This window comes from Chionomys nivalis, chromosome 11 (assembly GCF_950005125.1).
Source record: "Chionomys nivalis chromosome 11, mChiNiv1.1, whole genome shotgun sequence".
Taxonomy (NCBI): Eukaryota; Metazoa; Chordata; class Mammalia; order Rodentia; family Cricetidae; genus Chionomys; species Chionomys nivalis.
Window position 1 is genome coordinate 13,817,934 of NC_080096.1, and position 25,383 is coordinate 13,843,316.

General features: G+C 48.2%; 1 protein-coding gene across 3 annotated transcripts; it reads left to right on the forward strand.

Annotated features, from left to right (window-relative positions):
* The first annotated feature begins 2,970 nt into the window (after window positions 1-2,970).
* On the forward strand, window positions 2,971-23,991 carry Otud3 (OTU deubiquitinase 3). 3 transcript variants are annotated; one of them, XM_057784359.1, is made up of 8 exons: window positions 2,971-3,291; window positions 7,780-7,928; window positions 12,161-12,273; window positions 15,929-16,051; window positions 16,741-16,872; window positions 17,788-17,884; window positions 18,452-18,636; window positions 19,431-23,991. In XM_057784359.1, the coding sequence occupies exons 1-8, from the start codon at window positions 3,074-3,076 to the stop codon at window positions 19,605-19,607; spliced, it is 1,194 nt and encodes a 397-aa protein (XP_057640342.1). In that variant the 5' UTR covers window positions 2,971-3,073; the 3' UTR covers window positions 19,608-23,991. The 3 variants fall into 3 exon arrangements, with proteins under 3 accessions (XP_057640342.1, XP_057640343.1, XP_057640344.1); XM_057784360.1 differs by having other exon boundaries at window positions 18,458-18,636; XM_057784361.1 differs by lacking the exons at window positions 2,971-3,291; window positions 12,161-12,273 and having other exon boundaries at window positions 7,787-7,928.
* The last annotated feature ends 1,392 nt before the right edge of the window (window positions 23,992-25,383 follow it).

Sequence of the window (25,383 nt, forward strand, 5' to 3'; positions counted from 1 at the left end):
ATAGATAGATAGATAGATAGATAGATAGATAATTAGATAGATAGATAGTAGATAGAGTCAAAGGAGACACCATGTAGCTGTCAAAGGAAGTAACATGTCATACCACTAAACCACAGACTCATGCCAATACACAGATTAATAGAAATGGGTTAATTTAATAGTTAGAGCTAGCCAGTAAAAAGCCTAAGACATTGGCCATCCAATTGTAACTCATATTAAGCCTCAAAGTGGTTATTACATAAGCAGCTCTGGGAACAGGTGGACTGAGAAAACCAGTCTAATTCCCTCTGCTCTGGACCACTTCTACTCACCCTTTAAGCTTCAGCTGAGACTCTTCTCTTCTGGGAAGTCATTTTGCATTTTTGACCTATGTCTTTCTCCCTGCTACCACCTTCCCAATAGCATTTATCATACACTATTGTCATTGCTGAGTCCCTGCTTAGGATAAAACCTTTGGGTTCTGGGCTCCCTGTAGGCAAGGGCCATGTCTCTCTCATTCTGCAACTTGTCTGTTCTGTATAGCCATCTCCTCTGAACTGAAACATTCCTTCAAAAAAGAAGGCTCATGAAACTCAGCTAGTGAACAACCTACAAGTCTCAGGAAATTCCCGAAGCAAATGAGACCAGTTTACGGAAGCAGATGGAGGGGACTCTCTGGTCTGGTAAGCAGCTTGCAAGCCAGGGAGCTCTGGAGATGCAACTTCTGAATTGGGGCACCCAGGCTGGGGTGGGCCTCACTGATGCAGCTGCCTCTGGGTCACCCCTGCTTCTGTAAGTAGGTCTTCATTTATACTCCTGTAAGTTACCCCAGTAAACTTGTTGGTTTATCAAGTTGGGCCTTGTGGAATCATTACTTATTACTGATTTTACGAGTGGTGTCTCACTCTAGCTTAGTCTAGTCCAATATCACTCTGAAGCCCAGGTTGGCCTCAACTTCATGGCATTCTCCTGCCTCAGCCTCCCTACTGTTGCTGTTCTAAGTGTGAGCTCCCATGCATGTCTCGTGTTCCCAGGATAGGTAATGAAAGATCTCAGCTGGATAGAAGGTCCAAAAGAGAAGACAGTGACATTGTTGTGGAAAGAGAGAGGGTAAGATAAAGGAGCCAGGTTGAGAGCGATATAATCACTGATGGTGTCAGCTCCCAGAATAAGTGGACATGGCTTAGAGTAATCAACTACCCTGGTTTTTCCAGCGCTATCAGTTTTGGAGCAGAAACAGGAACAACTTCAGCTCAGGCAAACCTAGTTGGCCATCCCAAGATGGAATCCAGATTAATGGACAGAAGGGCTCCTCTCCTTTGGGTCATTGGGAAAGGGCAGGGGTAATGAAGCCTGTGGGCTCTGGACTAGGGCAAAGCCTGGCTTCTCAACTCTGGCCCTCCTGGATCCAGTTTCCTGTAATTTGGAGAGGAGGAGTCACATAGATGTGTCTCTCTCAATGAGGGTTCACGTTTGTGTGTGTGTACGTACCTGTGTATGAGGTGTGTGTGTGTGTGTGCATGTGCAACATGCAGAGGCCAGAAGTCAGCATCCAGTGTCTTCCTCATTTTCTCTCCACCTTAGTTTTTAAAAATATGAACTTATTTTTACTTATGTGTATGAGTGTTTTGCCTGCAACCTATGTGTACATGTGGTCGTGCACATGCGTGTATACACCAGATGCATGCAGTGCTTGTAGAGGCCAGAAGAGAGCGCCAGATCCCAGAACTGGAGTTACAGATGACTGTGACAGGCCCCGTGGGTCCCGGGAACAGAACCTAGGTCCTCTGTAAGAATCACAAGTGCTCTTAACCACTGAGCCGTCTCTCCTGCCCCCACCTTACTTTTAAAATAGAATATCTTTCTTTATTTTTTTGATAATTTCATACATGTAAATAATGCATTCGATCTTATACACCCCCAACTTCTCTCTCCCGTTCCCCCAGGAACCTCCATCACATCTCATCTCCCTTTCATATCACTCCCCTTTTTTTTTTTTAAATAACTGTTTAAATTAGTGCTTCCTTTTGGAATGCCGTCTGACTTTGCTGACTTGCTCTTGTGAGGGTAATGATAGCCCCAGTGAGTTCATGGTCCACCATTTTCTTCTGGCGGGGTTTCTCATTGAACTTGGAGTTCTCTAATTGGCTGAGCTGCCTGAATGATAAATTTCAGTGGAGTATCTCTGCTTCCACAGCGATGGACTCACTCACATGCCTATCCTTCTTAAAGTAGGTGTTTTCGTTAGGGTTTCCATTGCCGCAAGGAAACCCCATGACCAAAAAGCAAGCTTGTGAGGAAAGGGTTCATTTCCCTCACACTTCAGACAGGGCAGGGTCCCTGAGGCAGGAGTCCATCCAGATGCCACAAAAGGGAACTGCTTACCGGCTTGCTTCCCACGGCTTGCTCAGTCCACCTTTTTGCAGAACCTCGGACCAGAAGCCCAGGGTTGGCACCGCTCACCATGGGCTGGACCCTCCCCCACTGATCACTAAATGAGAAAATGTCTTATAGCTGGATCTCAAGGAGGCCTTTCCTCAGCTGAGGTTCCTTCCTCTGTTGACTCTAGCTTGTATCAAGTTTACACACAAAGCCACCCAGTACAGTGGGTGATGGTGTCCCCAACTCAGGTTCTCATACTGGTGGAACAAGTATTGTAGGCTCTATCTGTGCACGCTCGCACGTCTGCACAGGCGGTTGTAATCGAACTCGAATTTGCTCATTTCAGACAAGTATCTTCCCATGTCACTTGTCTCCACTTCCTTCTTTTTCAGATTTGACTCCCCTGACAACCTCAGTCTGTCTTGACTTTCCCCATCTGGTCCCGCTTGCTCCTTACTGAGCACTACCTACCACTAGGGGGCAGAAGAGGTGCTTCTCTAGCTCTCCTAGCGCTCTCTCTATGGTGCCTGCCGGCTATCCCTCCAGGGGGCGGGACTACCACCACGTGACCCGGGTGCCAGGCGACCGCGCCGTCGCAGTGGCCGTGTCGCCGTCGTCCCACTGCGCCTCTCGGCCGGGTAGCCGGCTGAGGCTGCGGAGCCCCGCGCTCTGCGGCTCCGGCTCCTTCCGCGGCGGGCCGTGTGCCGCAGCCATGTCCCGAAAGCAGGCGGCGAGGAGCCGGCCGGGCAGCGGCGGCCGCAGAGCCGAGGCGGAGCGCAAGCGGGACGAGCGGGCGGCGCGCCGGGCTCTGGCCAAGGAGCGGCGGAACCGGCCCGAGCCCGGCGGCAGCGGCTGCGAGGAAGAGTTCGTGAGCTTCGCCAACCAGCTGCAGGCCCTGGGGCTGAAACTGCGGGAGGTGCCGGGGGACGGGTGAGGCAAGCCGGGAGTGCGGGAGGTGACGCTTGGGGATGCTCAGGCTCGGTCGCCGTGAGGGAAGCAGGAACCGGGCCTGGTGGAACGCTGCAGCAGGTGCCCCGAGGACCCGGGGCCGGGCTGAGAGGTGACCTCGAGGTGCACTTGTCAGGAAGCCGAAAGCGAGGGCTCCTAGGTCCCTCTCGGTGTCATGCCGGACCTCCTGGGCGTCCTCGCTCTCTTCTGCAATGGGGTAACGAGGGCAGAGAGCTGGAGGCATCTTTGCACGCCTTGGGTTCCCTAAGCAAAGGACTTAACCCATTGCTTGAGAATCCCAGGCCAGCTCTTTCTCGGGTAACCCGATAACACTAGTGGCAGCTGGAAAGAGGGAACGGAGGAAGGACTTAATAGAAAGGGTATGTGGTTCCAGGAGCGTGGGGAGAGAGAAGGAAAAGGGTAAAGAGACTGGGAGAGAAGGGTTAGCAGGTCCGAGGGAACCTGATTGCCCCGTGTGTTGTTGCAAGAGGCACTATTAGTGTTTTCTTCGTGAGTGGTCAGGTTGAGCTGCAGAAAGACTGGGTGTAGCTAAGGAGCATAAGCCAGATGTCGTGGCAGGGTTGCTGTGAGGTTGAGGCCAGCTTAGACTGTAAGAGTGAGGGGGCTTCAAAAAAGAAAGAAAGAAAACCAAAGAAACTTCGATAACCTTCGAAATTGTGGGAGAAAGAGTACTAAAGAGAGAACTTTCTTTCTTCCTCTCTCCTATTTTTTTTTTCTTTTCTTTCTCACTACGTCGTCTTGGCTAGCCTGGCACCCCCTGTGTAGACCAGGTTGCGTATAAAGTTACCGCGGCCTGCTGGAATTAAAGATGCGCACCTCCGTCCACCGCGGAAAGTGTTTTCTTCATTTCATACTGCGCTGAAGTACACTGATCAAGACTTAATCACCTCTCCCCATTTGTCTTTCCTACCTTCAGAGCTTCAGGCAATCGGATTTTGCTCTGTTCACAAAGAGTTGGGCACACCTTCCTGCTAGGTGTTTCTGCTTAAGTTGCAATTAGAACGTAATTGCATTCAGCCACCACTTAGAGCAGTTCCTGGGTCATAGAAGGCATTTAGGACACTTTTCTCCCCCGAGACATGGTTTCTCCCTGTAACCCTGGCTGTCCTGGAACTCGCTCTGTAGCCCAGGCTGGTCTTGAACTCATAGAGATCCACCTGCCTCTGCCTCCCGAGTGCTGGGATTAAAAGGGTGTACCACCACCTGGCACTTTTTTAAATTCTTGAATGAAGGGCTAAAAAGTATCAAGGGAGGCCACCTAGCTCCAGCAGAAGCACAGACATCATAGCAGCAGCTGCAGCCTGGCATGATGACCATGCAGGCCTTTAATCCCAGTGCTGGGGAGGCAGAGGGAGGGAGATCTCTGAGTTTGAGGCCAGCCTCATCTATATAAACCTGGTCTCAAAAAACAAACCAAACAGGAAACTTCAGTGGAATGCAGTGGACTCAGATGGGGTTGTCCTGCAAATGGTTAGATTGTATTTGGCAGACAGCATGGCTTCTCTATGTCAAAGAAACATGCTGGGGAAATAGATACTTCACAGTTGCTCGGGACCAGCAATCAAAGTCCACAGTGAGAGACGCTAGGGCTTCCATCAGGTTCTGGGCAACTTCGGGAGGATTTACTTTTCTTTCCCCTATGAGAGCAGACTTCTCCAGTTAATCCTCATACTTTGCTTGAGTGGAGAGCTGGAAACAGGTAGATGACCGAGATAAAGAAGAAGGGTTCCCAGTGGAGAGACGTGTAACAGTAGGTCACTTATACTTTCGTCTGTTGAGCAACTTTGTATTCTTAAAATTTGCTAAAGAATAAACAGGCATGAATGCTTTTGAACCATAGCAAAGTATTTACAGAAGTGCACAGACCTATACCCATTAGCCACCCGTGCTTTGAGGTAGTAGCCCCACCCCTTCCCCTGCCTCTCTCTCTTTGAGATAGGGTTTTTCTATGTAGCCCTGGTTGTCCTGAAACTCACTACTAGACCAGGCTAGCCTCGAACTCATATCCAGTTTCTTTGCCTCTCAAGTGCTGGGATTAAAGGTGTGTGCCGCCATGCCCAGCGAGATGGTAGCTTCTTGGAAACACTGTAAATTTATGAGAGATGAGAATGAAGAAGATAAAGGTCTTTGTCTTGAATTTATGGACATCCTGAAAGAGTCTCAAGGATTTAATTTACTTGGGAAGCAGTTGCTATGGGGAAAGCGGTTTTATATATTCTTAGTAACCGATCATAGAGATACTATCAAGAAGGAAGTGCCTAACATGCCTTGAAGTGTTGGGGAAGACCCTTTCTTACTCAGCCAGCAAATAGTGACTTTCCACATTCAAGATGCCTCTCAGAAAAGCCATGCTTTTATCATTCAAGAAGGAACAGCATGAGTTTGCCAAGAGAGCGTTCCTGGATGAGCACCGCGTGGGAGTCCTGGAGCATGCTGTATCTGATAGCCCTGTCAGTTGTGCAGCAGAATGGGGGCGCAGTTTAATGGTTGTAGTGCAGGGAAGTGAGGGGCAGATGCTAGCTTACTTCCCAGTCTGTTCTTTGGCAGCATTAGGTAGCTTCATGAAACCAGCCTGCTGTAAACAGGTCTTTGCTTGGGTGACATTTGACGACGGGCTGACTCTGCTGCTTTTTTATTTTTATTTCTTTTTGGTTTTCTGAGAGAGGGTTTCTCTGTAGCTTTGGAGCCTGTCCTGAAACTTGCCCTGTAGACCAGGCTGATCTGGAACTCACAGAGATCGGCCTGCTTTTGCCTCCCTCATGCTGGGATTAAAGATGTGTGCCACTCCCACCTGGCCTGGCTCTGCTGTCATTCATCACTGTAGTGAATGGGAAGGTCTTTCCTTTCTTCCTTCTTTTTCTTTTCTTTTCTTTTTTCTGTTTTCTGTAAGACAAGGTTTCTCTCTGTATCCTAGGCTATCCTGGAACTTTTGTGTACACCAGGCTGGCCTCAGACTCAGAGATCCAACTGCCTCTGTCTCCTAGAATTAAAGGCATATACTACTACCACCATCTGACTCACAGATTTTTTTATGCATTAATATTTGTTGTTGAGTAGTATTAGGTTAAAATATAGTGACATTTTGCTAATATAAAAAAGTAGTTAAGCATTTCTGCTGTTTCTCTTCTGGCATTGTTACAGTTTGGATGGCCTAAATGGCGACTTGCTAGAGGTGTGTTCCTTCTAGCATTCTGTAATTGTTTGTTTTTCTGAACTCAAATTCAGGACCTTAAATCTGTGTATCCCTAAAGCACAGTGGTTCTCAAATAGGGATGGTTTTGCCTCCCAGGGGACAACTGGGGCTATCTGGAGACATTGTTGGTTGTCACAGCTGGTGAGGAGGGAGGTGGTGTGGTCCTGGCATCTGGTAGGCAGAGGCTAAGGATGTTCCCAAGGATGGCGGTGAGCAGGACATTTCTTGCGGCACAGAATGACCCCAGGTGTCTATAGTGGGGGCACTGAGCGGCCCAGCTGCGCTGCAGCAGTGAGAGCGTGAACTCAGGAAAACAGTGGGGTCTCCGGGAGGCCTTTAGGGTCATGGTTTTGTTCTCACTGGTGTTGGCAGTGTTTGCTTGGCTCCCTAAGGGAACTAGAGTGTTTGTTATGTTTCCTGTGTTGCTGCCTTATAACCTCATCGGCAAAGCAAGCCACTGCAGTGTTTTTGACTTGTTAGTGGGCTCAAAGTATGCCAGATAAAAGTGTATTACTAGCACTTTTAAACGAATACTTTAAAACATTAGTTTAAATGTGGTAAACTGTGGCTAATATTTTGGTATTAATGTTGGGAGAGTCCTGGCTAGAGCAGGGTTGCCCAGCTTTGCATCTTGGGCCCAACATTTACCCACTAACCATCCTGCTAGCCCTGTTACCAGCATTTGAAGTTTAGAAAATAAAGATGCTTAGCAGTGGCATCGCTGTTCCCTGGTGGCAGGGCGAGCTGACAGTGAGGCCTGTCTTTCCCTGGTAACCTTGTGTGCCAGGTGCTCCCTCCTCGGCCTTCACAACTCTGTTCTTAGCTCCCAGACCTGGTGCAGAGCTTAGAGCTTAGTTTGTTTGAGCAACTTGACAAATTGCTGTCTTTTGAGTACTGAATGAGAGATGACCTAGCTGGGCACTTTTAGTGAAGTTTGGTTCAGAAGGTATTGGTAGTTGTGACGTCAGTTTGGAAAGGGGTCTGGGAGTTTTAGACCTTAGTCCTGGAGTGGTTTTTGAGGTCTGTACCCTGGTTATCAGCTCCACTATTGAGCCAACTGAGGCACTGAGTAATTTAATATTTGTTTTGAGCCCGCCAGCCGGTAAGCGGGACGGGAATCCTTATTTGCTGTCTCACATGGGTGATCTGCTGAGATGCGGTGTCTCCTTTCCTCAGGAGTCAGGCAGGAGACGTCCTGCATTAGACGAGCTAAGTGCAGTTTTGAAAGACCTTGACCAGCATCCATGTTTTGACAGCAATTGCCTGTTCAGAGCTTTGGGTGATCAATTGGAGGGCCATTCTCGGAACCATCTCAAGCACCGACAGGAAACCGTTGACTACATGATAAGGCAGCGTGAAGATTTTGAGCCCTTCGTGGAAGACGACATTCCTTTTGAGAAGCATGGTAGGTTCACCGAGACCCTTCAGGAGCCACCAGCACCCCACCCCCACTGCCAGGGTTTGCTAATGTAAATTATGCCATTCATTTACTCAGCAAACTTGTTTGCATATTCTGTGAATAGCCCACGCTCTGCAGGTGGGAATCTATATTTAGCTGCGTGTCTCCTTGACTAAAAGTACTGGCACTTGGTGGCTTGGGTGTGGCTGGGGTAGAGTGCTTGCTTACCTCACAGTGATCCTTACTCAGCACCACCACCCCCGTAGAAAAGGAAAAGGGGGTGATGATAATTGACCAGAGACTTTGTGACCTCCTACCAGTGGGATGGGGAATAAGCTCTAAGCATACAGGTACAGTGTCCACTTTTTAAACTCCATGCAGGGAGATGGCGGAGACGCTAGCAGCCGTTGTGGTTCTTTCCTGCTCTTTCCGTTTTCATAAAAGGGAGATAATAAAGCACCTCTCTGGCGGGATTTTTTTTTCCTGTGAAGATTAACTTAGATAACAAAATTAAATTCTTAAATTAGTTAGCTGTCTGGTGATGACGGGGCCGTAGATAGCTTTAATTGTCTCCTGAAGTTATTTTGTTTTTAAAAACCATGTATTTATAACTAGAAAAAAGAAATCAGCAAGCCCATTAATATCTCACCAAAAACCTAAATGTGCCCACCCACCCACCCTTTTTGAAAGGGTGTCTATTAAACTTGAATGTGTTAGGAACTTAGTTTTGGGTGTGCTTGTAGCTTGACCTTTGATCCTCCCAAGTGTTACACATGCCACCATACCCAGTTTATGGGGTCCAGGGGGTAAAACTTACCTCCTCTTGCATGGTAAGCAAGTACTCTCCGTGCTCATCCTCACCCACAAACAGTAGCTCCAGCACAAGGCTGTGTCTTAGCAGGCTGAGGAGGCATGGTCTCTGTTTTGATGACAGTGGGGGCCCCATTGAGAATGGTGAGGAGGCTCTCCATGTTGCAGTTCTGAGAGAGATGTGAAGGGCCAGTCCCAGAGCAGTTGGTGGAACAGTTTACTCTGGCGAGGAGACCAGGGCTGTTCTGAAGGTCCTGCTTAAGAATAGCTCTAAGCTGGGTGGTGGTGGCATACTCCTTTAATCCCAGCACTCAGGAGGCAGAGGCAGGCGGATCTCTGAGTTCTAGGCCAGCCTTGTCTGTAGAGCTAGTTCCAGGACAGGTTTCAAAGCTTCAGAGAAACCCTGTCTCCAAAAACAAAAACAAAACAAACAAACAAAAGAATAGCTCTAAGCTTGGAGGACAGAGGGAGGGGCATATCTTGGACACTGTTAAGTGTCCTAACCCCTAACCGGGAATGGGCCCTTGAGTCTGGGGTGTGTGTTGGGGATGAGGGGGATAGGCTGTACCTGTTACTGTACTCTGGTGGCCCTCTTCCTGGGGTCACATTTCAAGCAGACAGGCTGTTTCAGAGTTAGTGTTTTATAGATGTGGGGGAGGTGTGTGGCAGATTTTGGAACTGTATGTTTAAAATGAGTCATGTTGCTGGATGTGCTGGTGCACACTTGTTACAGCACTCAGGAGGCTGAGGCAGGAGGATCAGGAGGCTGAAGCCAGCCTGCATAGAAAAAAATTAAAGAATCTTGTCACTTTTCAGTATTACTTTGGATGAACTTTATGATCTGAATTCCACTTGAGCATCTTTAGGAAGGGTCCTGTGGTGGATTTGGGGTGTAACAGTGTAGGACAGGGAGCTCAAATCTTGTCACCAGAGTGATGTCACTTTAGCTGTGCAGTGGGAAGGTGTTTCTCTCGAAATGTCACTGCACGACTGAGTGCTGATGCATAAAAGTGTGAGCGTTGAAGAGGTGACAACGGCTTTGACTGCAGAGCAGAAATGAAAACCAGCAGGGAGTCTGCACATACTCAGACCCATTGCCTTCTCAGGAACGAGCTGTTATGACTTTGTTCCAGATCCAGCCATACCTGACATTTGGAGGTATTCATAGAGGATTTGCTGGTTTAACAAGGGAATATCTCACTGGTGAGGACCCAGTGGCCCCAGCACTTGGCTCTGTCTCCAGGATTATCTCACCTAGATGTGGCTCTGTAGACTCTGCACCACCTGTCCCCATCTGTGCAAGACCTGGATCCTCATCTCCCTGTCCCCTCTTACCAGTCCATTATCTCTTGGACCTTTTCCTCAGCAGCTGCCTCTTCCTCTTACCACCTGTGTTTGTTAGTTTATTTGTTAACCCCATGGGGATGGATATTTTTTCTGACTTCTGTTTGCTCTTCTTTTTTTTTCAATTTTATTTATTTATATTTTATTCATGGGTGCTCTGCATTTATACCTGCGTGACAGAAGAGGGCATCAGATGCTATTATAGATGGTTGTGAGCCACCATGTGGCTGCTGAGAATTGACCTCAGGACTTCCAGAAGAGCAAGCAGCCAGGGCTTGTAACATCTGAGCCGTCTCTCCAGCCCTACTGGTTAGGTTTTACTGTCAACTTGACATAACCCAGAGTCACCTGGAACCTTAGATCAAATTCGCCTGTGGACATGTCTGTTGGGGATTGTCTTGATTGTTATAACTGATGTAGGAGGACCTAGCCCACAGTGGGTGGCACCATGCCTAGACTGGTAGTCCTGAGCTGCATGAGAAAGCCAGCTAAGCATAGGTTTATAAGCGAGAGACAAACCTGCCTGCAGGTTCGTTGAGTAACAGACTGACCTGGAAGTGTAAGATGGGATCAGCGTTCCCTCCTCCAGGTCACTTTAGTGGTGGTGTTTGTCACAGCGACAGTGTGAAACTAGAATGCCACTTCACAGGCGCCCTCGGTGCAGTGTGGCTTGGCTCTATGGCCCTCTTGATATTCAGTCTGTTCTAGATCAGAGTTGTGAGCCAGCTTCGTTTTCCTCCAAAATCTGTTGCTAGTCCCCACTGTTGTGGGGGCTGAGCCTGCGCTTTATAGCCCTTCATGATCTGTGATTTTTAATTTCTCTCCTGTCTCCGGTTTTCTCCCTGTATCTCTGCAGTCCAGGTTCCTGTCATACAGAAGAGTCCATAGTCTCTCTTGTTGTTTGGAATATCATCCATTAACTTTGAAGCACCGGTTTAGTAGTCTCAGCCTAGTAGCTTATCCTCCACCCCTTCCCTGTGCACACGTGCACACACACACCTTTATGTTTCTGACTTGAAACTCGGGTAGAGAGCATAGCTGTGCAGGGTTTCCCTCGTCTCTGACACTACTACACATTCAGATTTCCCCACACTCACAGGAGCTGCTCTGATGGCAGTGGTTCTGTGGGAGAAGGGAGCAACTAAAGTTAGCCACAGGGAAAACTCAGTCCAGCACAGTCCAGTCTCAGAAGGTCCCAAACCCAGTGCTTCCTTGTCTTCCAGAAGTTTTATGCTCTTAGCATTTCTGTGACTCTACACAGAGTACTGTCAGCAGGGAAGCTTGTTCCAGTGTCAGTCCAGATTTGTTTGGTTTTTTATTTTCGGTTTTTTGGGTTGTTGCTTGTTTGTTTTTGGTTTTGTTTTGCTGTTTCTTTTGTGGTAGCACATAGCTGCTGTATAGTCTGTTAGCAGCTATAGACTAGGGTCCATCATGAAAGACAAACTCGCCTTCTTTGGAAAGTCTAAAAGATTGGCAGATACTTTGCAGGAGCCTGGAGTAAAGACCAGATCAGCCCTCTCCTGAAGCACCTGGTTGTCACCATTGTCCATATTATTCTGATTATAGTCTTCTTCAGGGCAGAGTGACAGTAACCATAAGCCAGGACTGTGAAGTCAGTTGCTGGGATGAAAGCTTAGCCCACCAAGTTCAGGCTCTGTGACCTTGGCCACCCTCCCCCCTTCATCTCTAGTGGCGAGTGTGATAATCCTTCCAAGCACTGCTCTGATGATTAAAAGTGATGATTTCTGAGAAATTACCAGCACTGCTTGACACATGCATGTAGCATCCATTAGTGTGAGCTGCTGCCATGCTCTATTGTGTACATGCCGTGCCTGTCATGCAGCCATGCAGATTGGAAGCACGCAGCATTTCTGAAGGAAGTAATCAGCAGATCCTTCTCTGATGACGTGCACCTCCAAGTACAGTCTGCATATTGTTTACCTCTGACTCCCTAGACTGACGGTCGGTAGCCTTTGAGATGTGTGTTCGTGCTTCTCGCTGCTTGCAGTACGTAAATACCAACCATGTTTGCATTTGCATTTTCCATCGTAAAGACTTCATTTTTCTTTCCTGTTTCCATGCAGTGGCCAGTTTGGCAAAGCCTGGTACTTTTGCTGGCAATGATGCAATTGTAGCCTTTGCAAGAAACCATCAGTTGAATGTGGTGATCCATCAGCTTAATGCCCCTTTGTGGCAGGTAGGTCACCTATTTAGGAATGTCCTGAAGATGATGGGCTTGACCTGTGATGCTGAACTCCTAAGAATAGCTTGGACTATGAGCTAACCAAAGACAGGAATCTTGTGATTTGGAACTAACCTCCATGCTGGGTCAAGTGGAGTCTGGAGTGTGAGAGAGAAGCATTTTGTGATCCTGGGGACATTGCTCAGCCGTCAGCTAAGTGGTGATGCGGGGGCAGAACCTAATGTGGAAATGCTTCACATAATTGTAGAATAAAATGTTTAGTACACACAAATTGTAGTTTTGAAGTGTGCCTGTTCCCCTGCAGTGTGTGTAGGAGTAGAGAAGTGTCATCAGATCCGTTATAACGACTGTGTCTGCCAGAATGACTCTGAGTTTTCTGACCAGTAGACTGCTGTTTTTATTCAGCTCTGTTTGTGTTTTGATTTTTCCTACAATAAGGATTTTATAACACATTTGCTCCAGGCTGAGACAGTTAAGCCACACAGCCCTCTACTGTCCATTCAGCTCCTTCTGCTTCTCTTTGTCTCCTGCATTAACCTCATCTCTCAGTCCATCAGACCAAGCATCCCAGAGCCCAGGTGATCAGAGGTTGCTGACTGAGTGTACACTGCACTTCCTTATTCACCCTCAGAACTCACAGGGCTTCGTATCTGGCACGGCTTGAGACTCTGAGCACAAGCTTTCTGCCCCTCCTGTTCTCTGTCACCATCTTGAACTTTTTTATTAGAAAGTTAAAATGTTTAATTGAAGAAGAACTGGGAAATTCAGAAAAGTCTCTGCAGGTGGGCGAGAGTCACCAGAGTCACCCTGACTGGAATTAGGACTGTTAGCATTTTTAGTGTGTGTCCTGCCGTTCACCCCACATTGGGCATATGATTGGGGGAGGGTGCACATCACACTGTTTTTACAATACATTTTAACCACACATACATGAATTTTCACTCATCACACACACACACACACACATGCACCTGCATGCGTTACCTCTCTTAAAGGGAATGACATTTTTTTTGTGTTCTGCCTGCATGTACCCCTTTGTAACCCCCTGAGTAATGGCTTGTACTCTTTTAAAAAGAGGGTCCAGAATTTAGAAATATAAGTTGCACATGCCAGAATTCACCGTTTTCTGGTTTATAGTTCCATGTTTTGATGTACATGTTATGCCACCATCAACATACGGAGTAGCTCCACACTACCAAGAAGTTAGTGCCTGCCCTGTGTAGTCACCACCCACTATTGCTTTCCCAGCCTCTGGTAGCTTCTGATTCATGTTTCCTTATCGTCTTGCTTTTCTGTCACATAAATGGAAGTCTTCAGCCTTTCGTATATGCTACAATGTCATTTTAACAGAGTCACCCAAGACAGAGTGACGTAGATGCTGCATGCAGGGCTGGTGAGAACATCTGCCTCAGGATACGGCGAGCAGGAGGGAAACAGCATCCGTGTCCTTGGCCCAGTGTTGCCAGATGTCGGGATGGCAGGGAGAGGACCCTGTGTTCAGTGGGTGCTCTTAAGAGTGAGCTGCTGGCCAAGAACACAGGCGCCCCTCCAGTTCCAGGTGTTTGTTATTAGTGTTGGCCACCAGTGACGTTGTCTGGGCACTTGAGTGTATGGTGTGCGAGCCTGATGGAGAAGGAGAACCCATGTCAGCGAGGTAGCCGTCTGCTGCTTTCCCTGATGATAACTGTTACGTTTCTTCATTGCCCCAATTCTTATATTTTTTTCAAATCTACTTCTGTTGCGTTCTGGTTTCTGACTTGTAAAACAATGGAAGTATATACTTAAAACAAATTTGTCCCATTGGCTCTACCCTGCCTGGCAGTACAGTCACTGTTCTGAGTTCTTGCATTAATGATGAGTCGGCTCAGAGTCAGTAACATGGATACCGAAACCTGCATTGTTCCTGCATTGCAGTGCATGCCTGTGAGCGGTTTCTGTGTATTATGTAGCCAGTGATAGGCCTGCTAGATGTGAGTATGTACATGGCTCCTAACAATTTGGTGACTTTTCCAGTTGGTTTTCTTTTCATAATGTTCATATGTTGCTACTAAATCTGTAGATGATTTAGGAAGTTTGTCATGTGAAGACAAAGTGAAAATTTCCTCTGTCAGTGTCCTTTCTGGGAGACAGTGGTGCCGCTGCTGTGTCCCATGTCCATCTAGACTCGCTGTCTCCAGACCTAGACATTTCGCTAGAGAAGCTGTTGCATTTCCTACACAGGATCTGTGTGATTCCTTCTGTCCCATAACTTGCTGGTTTTGTGGGGTTTTTTGTTTGTTTGTCTGTTTTGTTTTGTTTTTCACATCTCTGTTGCTTGTAGACCGGGCAGGTCTCAAGCTCAGAGATCCGCCTGCCTCTGCCTCCTGAGTTCTGGGACTAAAGGTGTGCACCACCACCATCATTTCAGCTGACTTGCTGTTTTTGGATCTTGAATATTATTTAAGTTAATGATCATCTCAGATTACTTGGGACTTCTAGTGAAAATAAGGAGGGCTGATGTTTTAGAATTTTAAAGGACGAACAGGCCAGATGGTGGTGGCGCACACCTTTAACCCCAACATTTAGGAAGCAGAGGCAGGTGGATCTCTGTGAGGTTGAGGCCAGTCTGGTCTACAGCGTTCCAGGACAGCCAGAGCTACATAGGGAAACACTGTCTCAAAAGCAAGCAAACAAACAAACAAAAAAATAGAAAAGAACAGTTACCTAGAGGCAGAATCAGAATTATTTTAGTGTCTGTTTTATGGGTGTTTTGGAGGGAATCTACCCAGCCCAGCACTTAAAGTTTTGTATGCTTTTTTTTTTTGCATGATTTTAGGGAATCAATTCTTGTTGTATCTCAAAGCATTGTTGTGATGTAACACCCTGTGGCCAGTACCCAGGGCTGTGAGGTGCGCACAGGCTGTGTGGTGAGCCAGGGCTGTGAGGTGCGCACAGGCTGTGTGATGAGCTAGTACAGATTTACTCTATGGATTGTGTGCACAGGCTGTGTGATGAGCTAGTACAGATTTACTCTATGGATTGTGTGCACAGGCTGTGTGGTGAGCTAGTACAGATTTACTCTATGGATTGTGTGCACAGGCTGTGTGGTGAGCTAGTACAGATTTACTCTATGGATTGTGTGCACAGGCTGTGTGGTGAGCTAGCACAGATTTACTCTATGGATTTTGTCTTAGAACTGGTGCAAGTGGCAGGTTTGAGATTGTTGCTGCCTATAAGTTCATGTGTGATTGGAAAAGGAGATAAAGTTATTATAGCTATCAAGCCATGTCCAAGCCAGGTTTGTAGTGTTTTTTGAGATCTTCAAGAGAATCTAGAAACTTTATACTTGACATTTTACTTCTTTTTTTTTTTTTTTTTCAATAGTAATCCTCAATCTGTGTGAGCTTCGGGTTCAACAAAGCTGGCTCCGCTTCAGGGTCTTCCCATTGGGAGGAGCCTGTGCACTGAGAGGCCAGGCGTTTAGTTTTATCTGACTTCATTGCAGGCCTGCCCCTGGCTGGTTAGTCATTCCATGCAGATTCACTTGCCTCTAGGCAAATGTTACATAGGCACATGGGAGCCTGCAAGGGAGAGAGCTCAGAGACTGGTGGCATGTCCTAGCCAGAGTCCCCACAGGCTCATGCTTCCAGATCCTCTCTTGTGTCTGCAGATTCGTGGTACGGACAAGAGCAGTGTGAGGGAGCTGCACATCGCCTACCGCTACGGCGAGCACTATGACAGTGTTCGGAGGATCAATGACAACTCAGAAGCGCCAGCACACCTCCAGACCGATGTGAGTGAAGCCCCGTTCCTTCTGCTTTCAGACCTGCAGGAAGCTGTGCACCAGGGACCAGCTGTTGTTGCAGGTTATTGAGAAGTTGCTGTCAGAGAACTGTGGCTCCGAATGTTAAAATATTTCAGCCAGCAAAAGCACTAACTGCCTAGCCCGACAACTTGGATTTGATTCTAGGAACCCACATGGTTGGAGAAAATAACTGGCTCTCACAAGATGTCTTCAGACACACACACGAGGTCGTGGCACACGTGCACATACACATAAATGTAAAAAACTAATGTATTTTGTATTCCTTACTTTTTAGTGAAGTGAGAGACACTTGTCCCTTTACCTTCCTCCAGTAGGCACCTATAGTTAGATATATACACAATCCGAATTTTTTAAATTAATTTTATGTTTAAAAGTCTGTTCTGAAATTTGGCAACTACGCAAGCCAGACTCAGCTGTCACTGCCCAGTACTGCCGTCCAAATACCGTGGGTGCCTCGCTGCTTCTCTTCCTGGGTAGTTCCTCTCTTCTCTGTATGCAGGGCTGTCCCGGATTCTCATGTGGGTGAATCTAGCCACTACTATTCTCGTCAGCTTGTTTTTCAAATTCTTCCTGTGTTTGGGTGGTTTGTGATTTGGGCTGTGTTAGAAAGCTGAGGGGAATTTCCTAGAGCCCATGGTTCCTATGCTGTGTTTTAGTTTCAGATGCTTCATCAGGATGAAGCAAATAAAAAAGGAAAGATCAAGACAAAAGGGGTGGACTTTGAAGACGGCCCGAAAGATGAAGTGGAAGATGCTGTCCAGAAAGTTGGCAACGCAACTGGATGCTCAGTTAGTATCCTTTACCACCCCCACCCGCCTCACAGCTGGATGCTCAGTTAGTATCCTTTACAACCACCACCACCCCCCGCCTCACAGCTGGATGCTCAGTATCCTTTACCACCCCCCCGCCTCACAGCTGGATGCTCAGTCAGTATCCTTTACCACCACCATCACCCCTCCCGCCTCACAGCTGGATGCTCAGTTGTATCCTTTACCACCCCCCCCCGCCTCACAGCTGGATGCTCAGTTAGTATCCTTTACCACCCCCCCCCGCCTCACAGCTGGATGCTCAGTTAGTATCCTTTACCACCACCACCACCACTCCCCCCCGCCCCCCCCCCCCCCGCCTCACAGCTGGTTGCTCAGTCAGTATCCTTCCCCAGCCACACCTCAAAGCTGGATGCTCAGTCAGTATCCCGCCATGCTCACAGCTGGATACTCAGTCAGTATCCTTCCCCAGCCACGCCTCACAGCTGGATGCTCAGTCAGTATCCTCACCACCACCCCCCCCCCGGCCCCCGCCCCAGCCACACCTCACAGCTGGATGCTCAGTCAGTATCCTTCCCCCAGCCATGCTGCATAGCAGGTGCTGCCATGCTAGAGCTGGCCTGCCAGAGGCCCAAGAGAATGGAGAGCTGCTAATTCATTTCCCTTGTTTGCTGGATTTCACCCATCAATGCTCAGAATCCCAAGGGGTGTGTTTAATCTTTCCTGAGTTTAGCTTTATAAAGAGAATTTATTTATAAATTCATTGGAATGGCGACTGCATTTGATGGCTTTGTTTGAAATTTATGTTTCTTGGTGTACGTGGTCTTGGAGCCTTGTCAGTTCCTCTGTTCGTGTTTGTGTGTATCAGGCTGCTGAAGCAGAGCTCGTGAGTGTGACACGTCTAGACTCTTAAGTGTCTATCTGCTTCTTCAATAGGATTTTAACTTAATAGTCCAGAACCTGGAAGCAGAAAATTACAATATTGAATCTGCAATAATGGCCATACTTCAGATGACCCAGGGGAAAGGAAACAGTAAGTCCACAGTTAAGACTTGTAAATAAGCTTCAAGTGTCATGTGGTGGCTCCCTCAAGCAGGTGTCCACAGTCTCTATGACTGCTTTAGTGTCCACATTATTTGTCTCCTCTGAGCGCTGCGAGGGCTGTGAGCATCAGCACTGCCTCGTGTTTGTGCAGCGCAGTGTGGTGGGTACGCATGTGCGGGGTTGGGTTGGGCCTGGATTTTAAGTGAATTAATAAGTTTAAATCTTAGCAGCCATGTGTGGCTCTGGCCTAGTATTGGACAGTTTAGGGTTAGGTCGTGTTTTGTTTCTAGATTTGGGATATAAATGAATGCTTTATCCCTAAAAGTTCTCTTTAAAAGTTCATCTAAGAAACAGTTGCTGCTGGCAGAAGGGACTGTGAACCTTGGAGTCAGCTAGAGGCTTCAAATGCTTCCTGCAGCCTCCTGACCATCTCGAGGAACCTGGCTTTGTAAATGTCAGGGATCTGGGGACCCTGGTGATCTTGCAGTCACGTAACTGCAATTGCTTTGTGTAATTGTTGGGTTCTTGGTTTTAACAAAATGCCTTTCTTTGGAAGATACAGAGGAGAACCTTGAGGCTAGTGACCGAGTGTCAAAACAGTGTGACCCTTCATTCGAGGAGGCAGGCAGCAGCCCCAGACTCACCGGAAATCAGGGTGGAAGTGAAGGCCAAATGGAAAATAGTAAGGCTCGGCCCAGACCTAGCGAAGGAAACAAAGCAAATAAAAGCCAGATCCCAAAGGTATGGCGCGGTCGGGAGGCAGGGGCACCGTGGGATTCTATAGCCGGGTGGGAAGCTGATTTTCACCCTGGCGTGTGTTCTTCTAGATGTGTAAAAGTAGTTCTTGTAGAGCTTCTGGGGGTGGGGTCCATAGAAACAAAAGATGCAGAATGAAGACTTTGCTTGTCCCACAATCACGATAGTCCATAGCCCTCTGTACAGATGCATAGCTGCCTTTTCCCATCCGTTGTGACTGTCAGGGCTGTGGTGTCTTTGTGTGAGTCTTTGTGCTTTGCGTTGTTTTCTTGCACAGTGTCCCAGTGGCACGAGGGCGTCTCTCAGGATCCTCTCAGGCTCTCGCTAGCCTGTTGGGTGCCCCCTCCATCCCCGCCCCGACTCTCACAGGTGGACAGCATCATTAGTTTGCCCAGTTTGAAATTCATCTTAAAGGCAGATGTTTTGAGCTAGACTGCCACCTAATGTGCAGAAAACGATGCCACAGTCTGGGAACTCTATTGCCATTATCTAGAGTCTTAAATGATGGAGAAGCATCTCCAGGCCCCTGCAATTGTCATCAGTGGCTGGACTTGGGGCACTATCTTCGTGGGTATTTGGATTATTTTATGAAGAGGATTGCTTTTACTTGATGCTTCAGGAAGGAAACATACATTTTAAAGTATATTTTAACAGTAATGAAAAAGAAATTATTTTGGTTTCTCAGGCTAGTTTTCTCTGTTCTTGCTAAAAGCAATCTGGGCCTTGTGCTCAGTCAGCCCATAGTCTCACAGCACCAATGACCCACATGGCTCTTCCAGGTTACAAACAAGCAGCGGAGGGAGCAACAGCGACTGGAGAAGAAGAAGCGACAGGAGGAGAGGCACCGGCACAAAGCCCTGGAGAGCAGGAACAGCCACAGGGACGCTAACAGAAGCGAAGCAGATGTGAACACGCCGGTTACCTTGGTGAAGACCTTTGCTGCTCTGAACATCTGATGCTCAGCCCCCTGCGAGCTGGAGGATGAGCGCTGCAGACGAGGTGTCCCGGCCAGGTGTCCTCTGACAGTGCCCACACGAGCCCACGGGAGTCAGTGCCCTTCGCGCTGCCTCGTCTGTCCTGAGCTTTGTCATTGTTTGTTGTGTGACAGTACGGTGGAGCCATCTGCTTTCTGGAACACAAAGTATGGACTCATAGGTGGGTTATGGGGCAGAGGAGTCTTTGGAGCGAGGCTTTATTTGCCCCGTGTATCAGAACGTGGTAATCCTAGGCTCCTCCGTGACGTGTGGAGTGGGTTTGCTGCCATTATCTTCAAGTCGTTTAGCACAATCATTAGAAACCCCCACAGTGACAACTTTGTCTCTCTTTCATTTTCAAGCAGAGATGCAGGTCTGGCACCAGCTCAGGAGTGTGCCGAGATGTGATTGGCTTCTGGTTGCTTGTACATGTCAGGGCAGTCAGGGACATCAGCTACAGCTACCTTCTTCCCATCTCTGGTGTCACCTCAGTGTGGCTGCCTTCCCCACTCCAGCCATGTGGCATGTGTGCCTGGCTGTGGGAGAGCCTGGGTTTGCTGGGAGATCCACAGCGCAGTGGAGTTTGGGATGTTTCTCTGGACAGTTAGGAGGTGGGGGGGCATTGCTGTGACAGCTCTGAGCTCTGATGTGCAGGGCTGAGCCCACAGCTACACAGGGCAGGCCTGGGGGAGGCTTTTCCTTAGAAGACTCTAAAGACTTCTTCTATGGGAGAAGTCTACAGGATAAAGTTTTCCATGTTTGAATGTTATTTTTTCTTTTTGATATTCTAGACTCAGGAAGATGCCTATAGGGAAATAACTGGTTGTTTGATCTTACAGGTTACTAAATTTTCTTAACATGTGAAAATGAAATGAAATCCCATGGCATAGCTGGGCATGGTGGCTCAAGCTTGGAATCCCAGTACTCAAGCAAGGCAAGAGTGCTGTAAAGTTGGGGCCAGCCTGGGCTGTGTAGTGAGTTCCAGGCTAGCCAGGGTTAGAATAAAAGGCCCCGTTTCACTGCCTACCCAATAGAGAAAAACTCTTCCAGCGTGTGTCCTGTACTTTGATATTTGGGATTTCAGTACTGGGAACAGTGCAGCTGTGGCTGAGGCTGCCTGTGGCTGGGCAAGCTGGCAGGGGAGAGGACCTGTGCTGCGGAAGCCTTTGAACGACTCAGTTCTGAAGCACCTTCAGTAGGGAGGGTGCTGTTCCTCAGACTGGGTTATAGGAATGTTTACTGTAAACTGTCCTGTGTGGGGTGGACAGTCATGACTAAAGCCTTCGCCTTCTGGGAACCTACTATTCAGACTAACACTGTATGCTGGGTCAGAAGATAACATTTTTGTTATCACTAGAAGCAAAAGGAAAATTACAAAAGGGATAGACACAGACACCACTGTCTGGGCAGGTTGTGGGTTCATCCAGTTGTCTTTTCAGCAGGCTGTTTACTGCTTCAGTTTACTGTTGTCCTTTAATTTTCCTTTTGTTTGGCTTGGAACTTTGTGTTTTGTTTGGAACTCCTGAAGTCTCCTGGAATCTCTCCCAGGATGCTGCGTTACTTCCTACCTACAGGACATTGCAAGACTGTGCAGATTTGAAAACTACATGGCATTTTTTTTCCTTCTCAGCTGGGAGACTCAGGTCTCAGTCCCAAAAGGGAAGGTGGTGGCTGCCGTCCTCTGAGGGATAGGAGTGGAGCTGGCTCTGGGAGCCAGTGTGGGGCCACCAAGGACAGGGTGTGGGTTGGCCGAATTCATCTAAATGGAAGCTCTCTGTTCCCTGCTTTTCTTTGTACTGCCTGAGTGCAGCATGCCAGCTCTTTGCAGACAGGTTAACGTTGTTTACCAAAACCCCAGGGTTGGAAGTCAGAAGTGGCTGGACTGGGGGAGCCTGGTGCACTTGTATGGGACACCCTGGGCTCCATCCCCAACACTTAAAACTCAGGCTGTGGCTAACTCTCAGCAGCCTCTTGGCCACGCAAGGAGCTGCTGTTTGCCTGGCTGACAACAGCATGGGCCTCTCAGGTGGCAGAGCTGCTCTGGAGGTTTACAGACTCACGTTTGCTTCTGGAAGGCGGTGGCTGTGTGTCCTGGATTGCAGTGGCAGTCTCCTCAAAGTGGGTTCCTTTGTCTCTGTCCACACTTTCCAGTTTCAGATGGTGTGTCTCTGCAGTGTGCCGATTATTGGAAGTGGGGAGCCTGCACCCAGCTTCAGGGTGCTGCCAGCTCAGACTCTCAGCCTCACTGAGTGAGAGTCGCTGGGTCGTCTGTGGGCGTCACCACTGTAGTGGGCACCTGCTGGTTACCTCCTTGGCACCAAAGTAAGGCCCAGAATGTCGAACTTTGGGATGACAACGGTTAACACTGTTCCTCCAGTCCAGGTCCTCACAGGGAAGCTGGCATGGGAAGGGAGCCTGTCAGCCTCCGGCTGGGCCTCAGCTGCTACCCGAGAATGTTGTTGTAGCTCATTGTGAGCACACAGGAAAGCCACAGTGCTTCATGGAGGCTCACTGGCTTTATAAACGCTGTGGAGAGGTTTTCTGGATTTTAAGGATAATTTTTTTAAGGTTAAAATAAGAAAAAAAAATAATGGCAGCACTTTGCACTGGAGGCAGATGAATTAAAACAGCACTGCCCAGACTTGTGGAGTAGAGCCCACCAGGACAGTGTTGAGAATGCATGTGTTCACTGGGTCTTCACAAGAACATCTACCTCCGGGCATTGTAGCAGGAAGAAGAGTCTTAAACGTCCACCAGGGTTGCTATAGTTTCCTGTGTGAGCTCTGAAAATACTTCTGACCCCGTTTTGATTGTGAAAGTGAAGTGGACTGAGCTTGTAGGGCAGCTGGAGTGGGGCTCAGTGGGGAACCGCTCTGTAGCTCACGCATAATACCCTGCTTCCCTGGGGGACAGCAGTGGCTCGGGTTACCTGGTAGTGTCAGGTGGACTTTGCCAGTGGATGCGCTCAGAGTCCTTTACTGTCTGCCTGGATTTTACCAGGAGAACACAGAGTGCCCTTATTTTACCTCGGATATGTTCAGCTCAAACACCCAGCTGGGTAGAGGAAACCTGAATCCCCAGAGAGTGGCTCTCACCCCAGCAGAATGAAGCAGAAAGAGGGGGAGCCTCCTGAGAATTGTGGCCTTGATGGAGCTTCTCACCTCTGACCTTTAGACCCAGGCCGTGCAGGGCTTCAGTCTTGTCCTTTCCTTTATCTGCTGTGTGCTTCCTTTCGCACAGGCTGGTGTAGCTCACACCCAGTGTCGTCCCGAACAGGCCAAGGGACGCTTTTCCAGGAACACATCCCTATCCTCGCAGGCCTGCCGTTTCCAGGGTCGATGTTGAGTTGAAGAAAGAGCTGCACATTTAGGTTCTAAAAGTTGACTGCTGAGTGGGACCATACACACCCTGCCTCTGTCCTAAGTGGGAGGGAGCGCGGGGTGTGAGGCTGGGCAGAGAGCTGCGTCCTGTGATTGCCTGGCCTCTGTCCCAGGTAAAGGCCTGACGGTGTCTTCAGTCTTTTCTTTTTAGGACATCACTCTGTTTTGCAGCTCAGTTGAAATGTTGATCTCCTGACAGTCACTGAAGATGGCTGGTGACTGTGGGGTATAGTTGCACGTGCACGGTGACTTTATATCAGCAGGGCAGTCCTGTGGTCCAGGATTCCTTGTGCCCTGTCCTGAGCACAGGGGGAAACCTTTGGGGGTCTGGCTCAGATCCTTGCCCATGAGCACCCTGCAGGCCCCTGTTTCCATCACCACGGCACTCAGTGACGTTCATCAGCCTTCTGCCTGTGGTTTGAGCCCCGCCAGCCCTCTGTTGAAACCTGAACCCTGCTGGTGTGGGCCTCCAAGTCTTCCTGTTCTTGGGGTTCTTTTTCCATGGTGGCTACCTTCCCAGCATCCCTCACGAAGCTTGGAGAAAGGTAGACAAGAGCCTTGAGCCAGTCTCAACACCATCCTGCGTGCTGGTGTCTACCTGTCCCCCTAGAAAAGGGGGCCAGTGTATCTGCCTTCTCCTTTTTCCAATTGCACTGTCCTTGTTCTAACTTCAGGTTATAGAGACCTAAAATCTTCTTGGGGTCATGACCCATAGACTCAGCAAGTCTGCCTTAGCTATGTGTAGAGGTGAGAGATAGCTGTTTTCTGTGTCTGGAGCCCGTTTCCCCTAGGCTGTCTCTTTACAGTTTGTGTTCATCCGAATCATCTTATCTTTTTATTTACCAAAGTACTGTACTTGGCTATTTGCAGTGTTTTAAGAACCAAATGTTTTGTGTTTTTGATCTTCAACACTTGGTGCAATAGAAGCCACAAAGATGTGCCACCTTATCTTTGAAATGGATTTTGTATACCAATAAATTCTAGTTTAAAAGCAAAGTCCAGGTCGGTTTGTTTTTGTTTACTGCTGCCTGAGAGTATTCTAGGCACCCACCTACCACGAGCTACATCCTTGGCTCAGATTGTTCTCGCCAGTATCCGACCACCACCTAAGTGAATGAAAGGTCTGAGAAAGCATGCTGGGAAATGGCCTTTTCTGAGACCTTTGTGTGGGAGGTGCTTAGACTATGACTCCTAGTGTGGTAGTCATTAGGGACCTGGCAGAAGTAGCATGGATGCAGGTGAGTATGACTGTCTCATGGCCGGGCAGACCATTGATTAAGATCTCCCTGGACCTCAACATGTCTGACATGTCAGGTGCCACCTTGAAAATTACTTCCACAGGACAGCGCCAGCATGGCTTCCTCTTGTAGTGCCTCTCAGGGCACTGAAACAGTACACTTGCCTTGTTCAACAGAATTAATAAACTGCCCTGTTTTGATCCCATTTTGCCTGGACTGCTTGGGAAAATGTGTGCTCCTAGACCACACTGATGCTGATTGAGAGCATTTGGCTGGAGAGGATGGAGACTGGTCCAGCTGCTTCGCAGATTCTGGCTCTGCAGATGGAAATGCTCTGCACATTATCTGAAGCTGCTCTGATCAGCCCGTGGTAGAGCGATCTGAGTATTCTGTTTGTTTTCAGTTCTGTCTTAGGGTTTCTATTGCTGTGAAGAGACCACGGCAACTCTTATAGAGGAAAACGTTTAATTGGTGTGACCCGCTTACAATTTCAGAGGTTCTGCCCATTATCATGGCGGGGAGCATGGCAGCTGGGAGTACAGTGGCTTGCAGGCAGATATGGTGCTGGCTACATCTTCATCAGAAAGCAACAGTAAGTGGTCTGTTTCAGTGGGCATGAAGCGTATGCGAGACCTCAAAGCCAGCTTCCACAGTGACACACTTCCTCCAACAAAGCCTCACCTCCTAATAGTGCCACTCCCTCTGAGCCTAGGGGAGCCAATTACAGTCAATCTACAAGTTTATTCACTCATCCAAACATCTGAGAATCCATCCTACTGACTCCCTGGGTCTTAGAAAACAACCGGGGCCTTAGTCATCAGAGAAATGCAAATCAAAACAACTCTGAGATTCCATCTTACACCTGTAAGAACAGCCAAGATCAGAAACACTGATGACAACTTATGCTGGAGAGGTTGTGGGGAAAAGGGAACACTCCTGCATTGCTGGTGGGAGTGCAAGCTGGTACAGCCCCTTTGGATGTCAGTGTGGCGATTTCTCAGAAAATTAGGAAACAACCTTCCTCAAGACCTAGTAATACCACTTTGGGTATATATCCAAAGGATGCTCAATCATGCCACAAGGACATGTGCTCAGCTATGTTCATAGCAGCTCTGTTTGTCATAACCGGAACCTGAAAAC

What these genes read in the sequence shown, in the direction of transcription:
- Otud3 (XM_057784359.1), top strand. Translation starts at nt 3,074, where the DNA reads ATGTCCCGAAAGCAGGCGGCGAGGAGCCGGCCGGGCAGCGGCGGCCGC. An exon ending in TTAATGCCCCTTTGTGGCAG is followed by an intron (nt 12,274 to 15,928) that starts GTAGGTCACCTA and finishes TTGTGTCTGCAG; the next exon opens with ATTCGTGGTACGGACAAGAG. An exon ending in ATAAAAGCCAGATCCCAAAG is followed by an intron (nt 18,637 to 19,430) that starts GTATGGCGCGGT and finishes TGGCTCTTCCAG; the next exon opens with GTTACAAACAAGCAGCGGAG.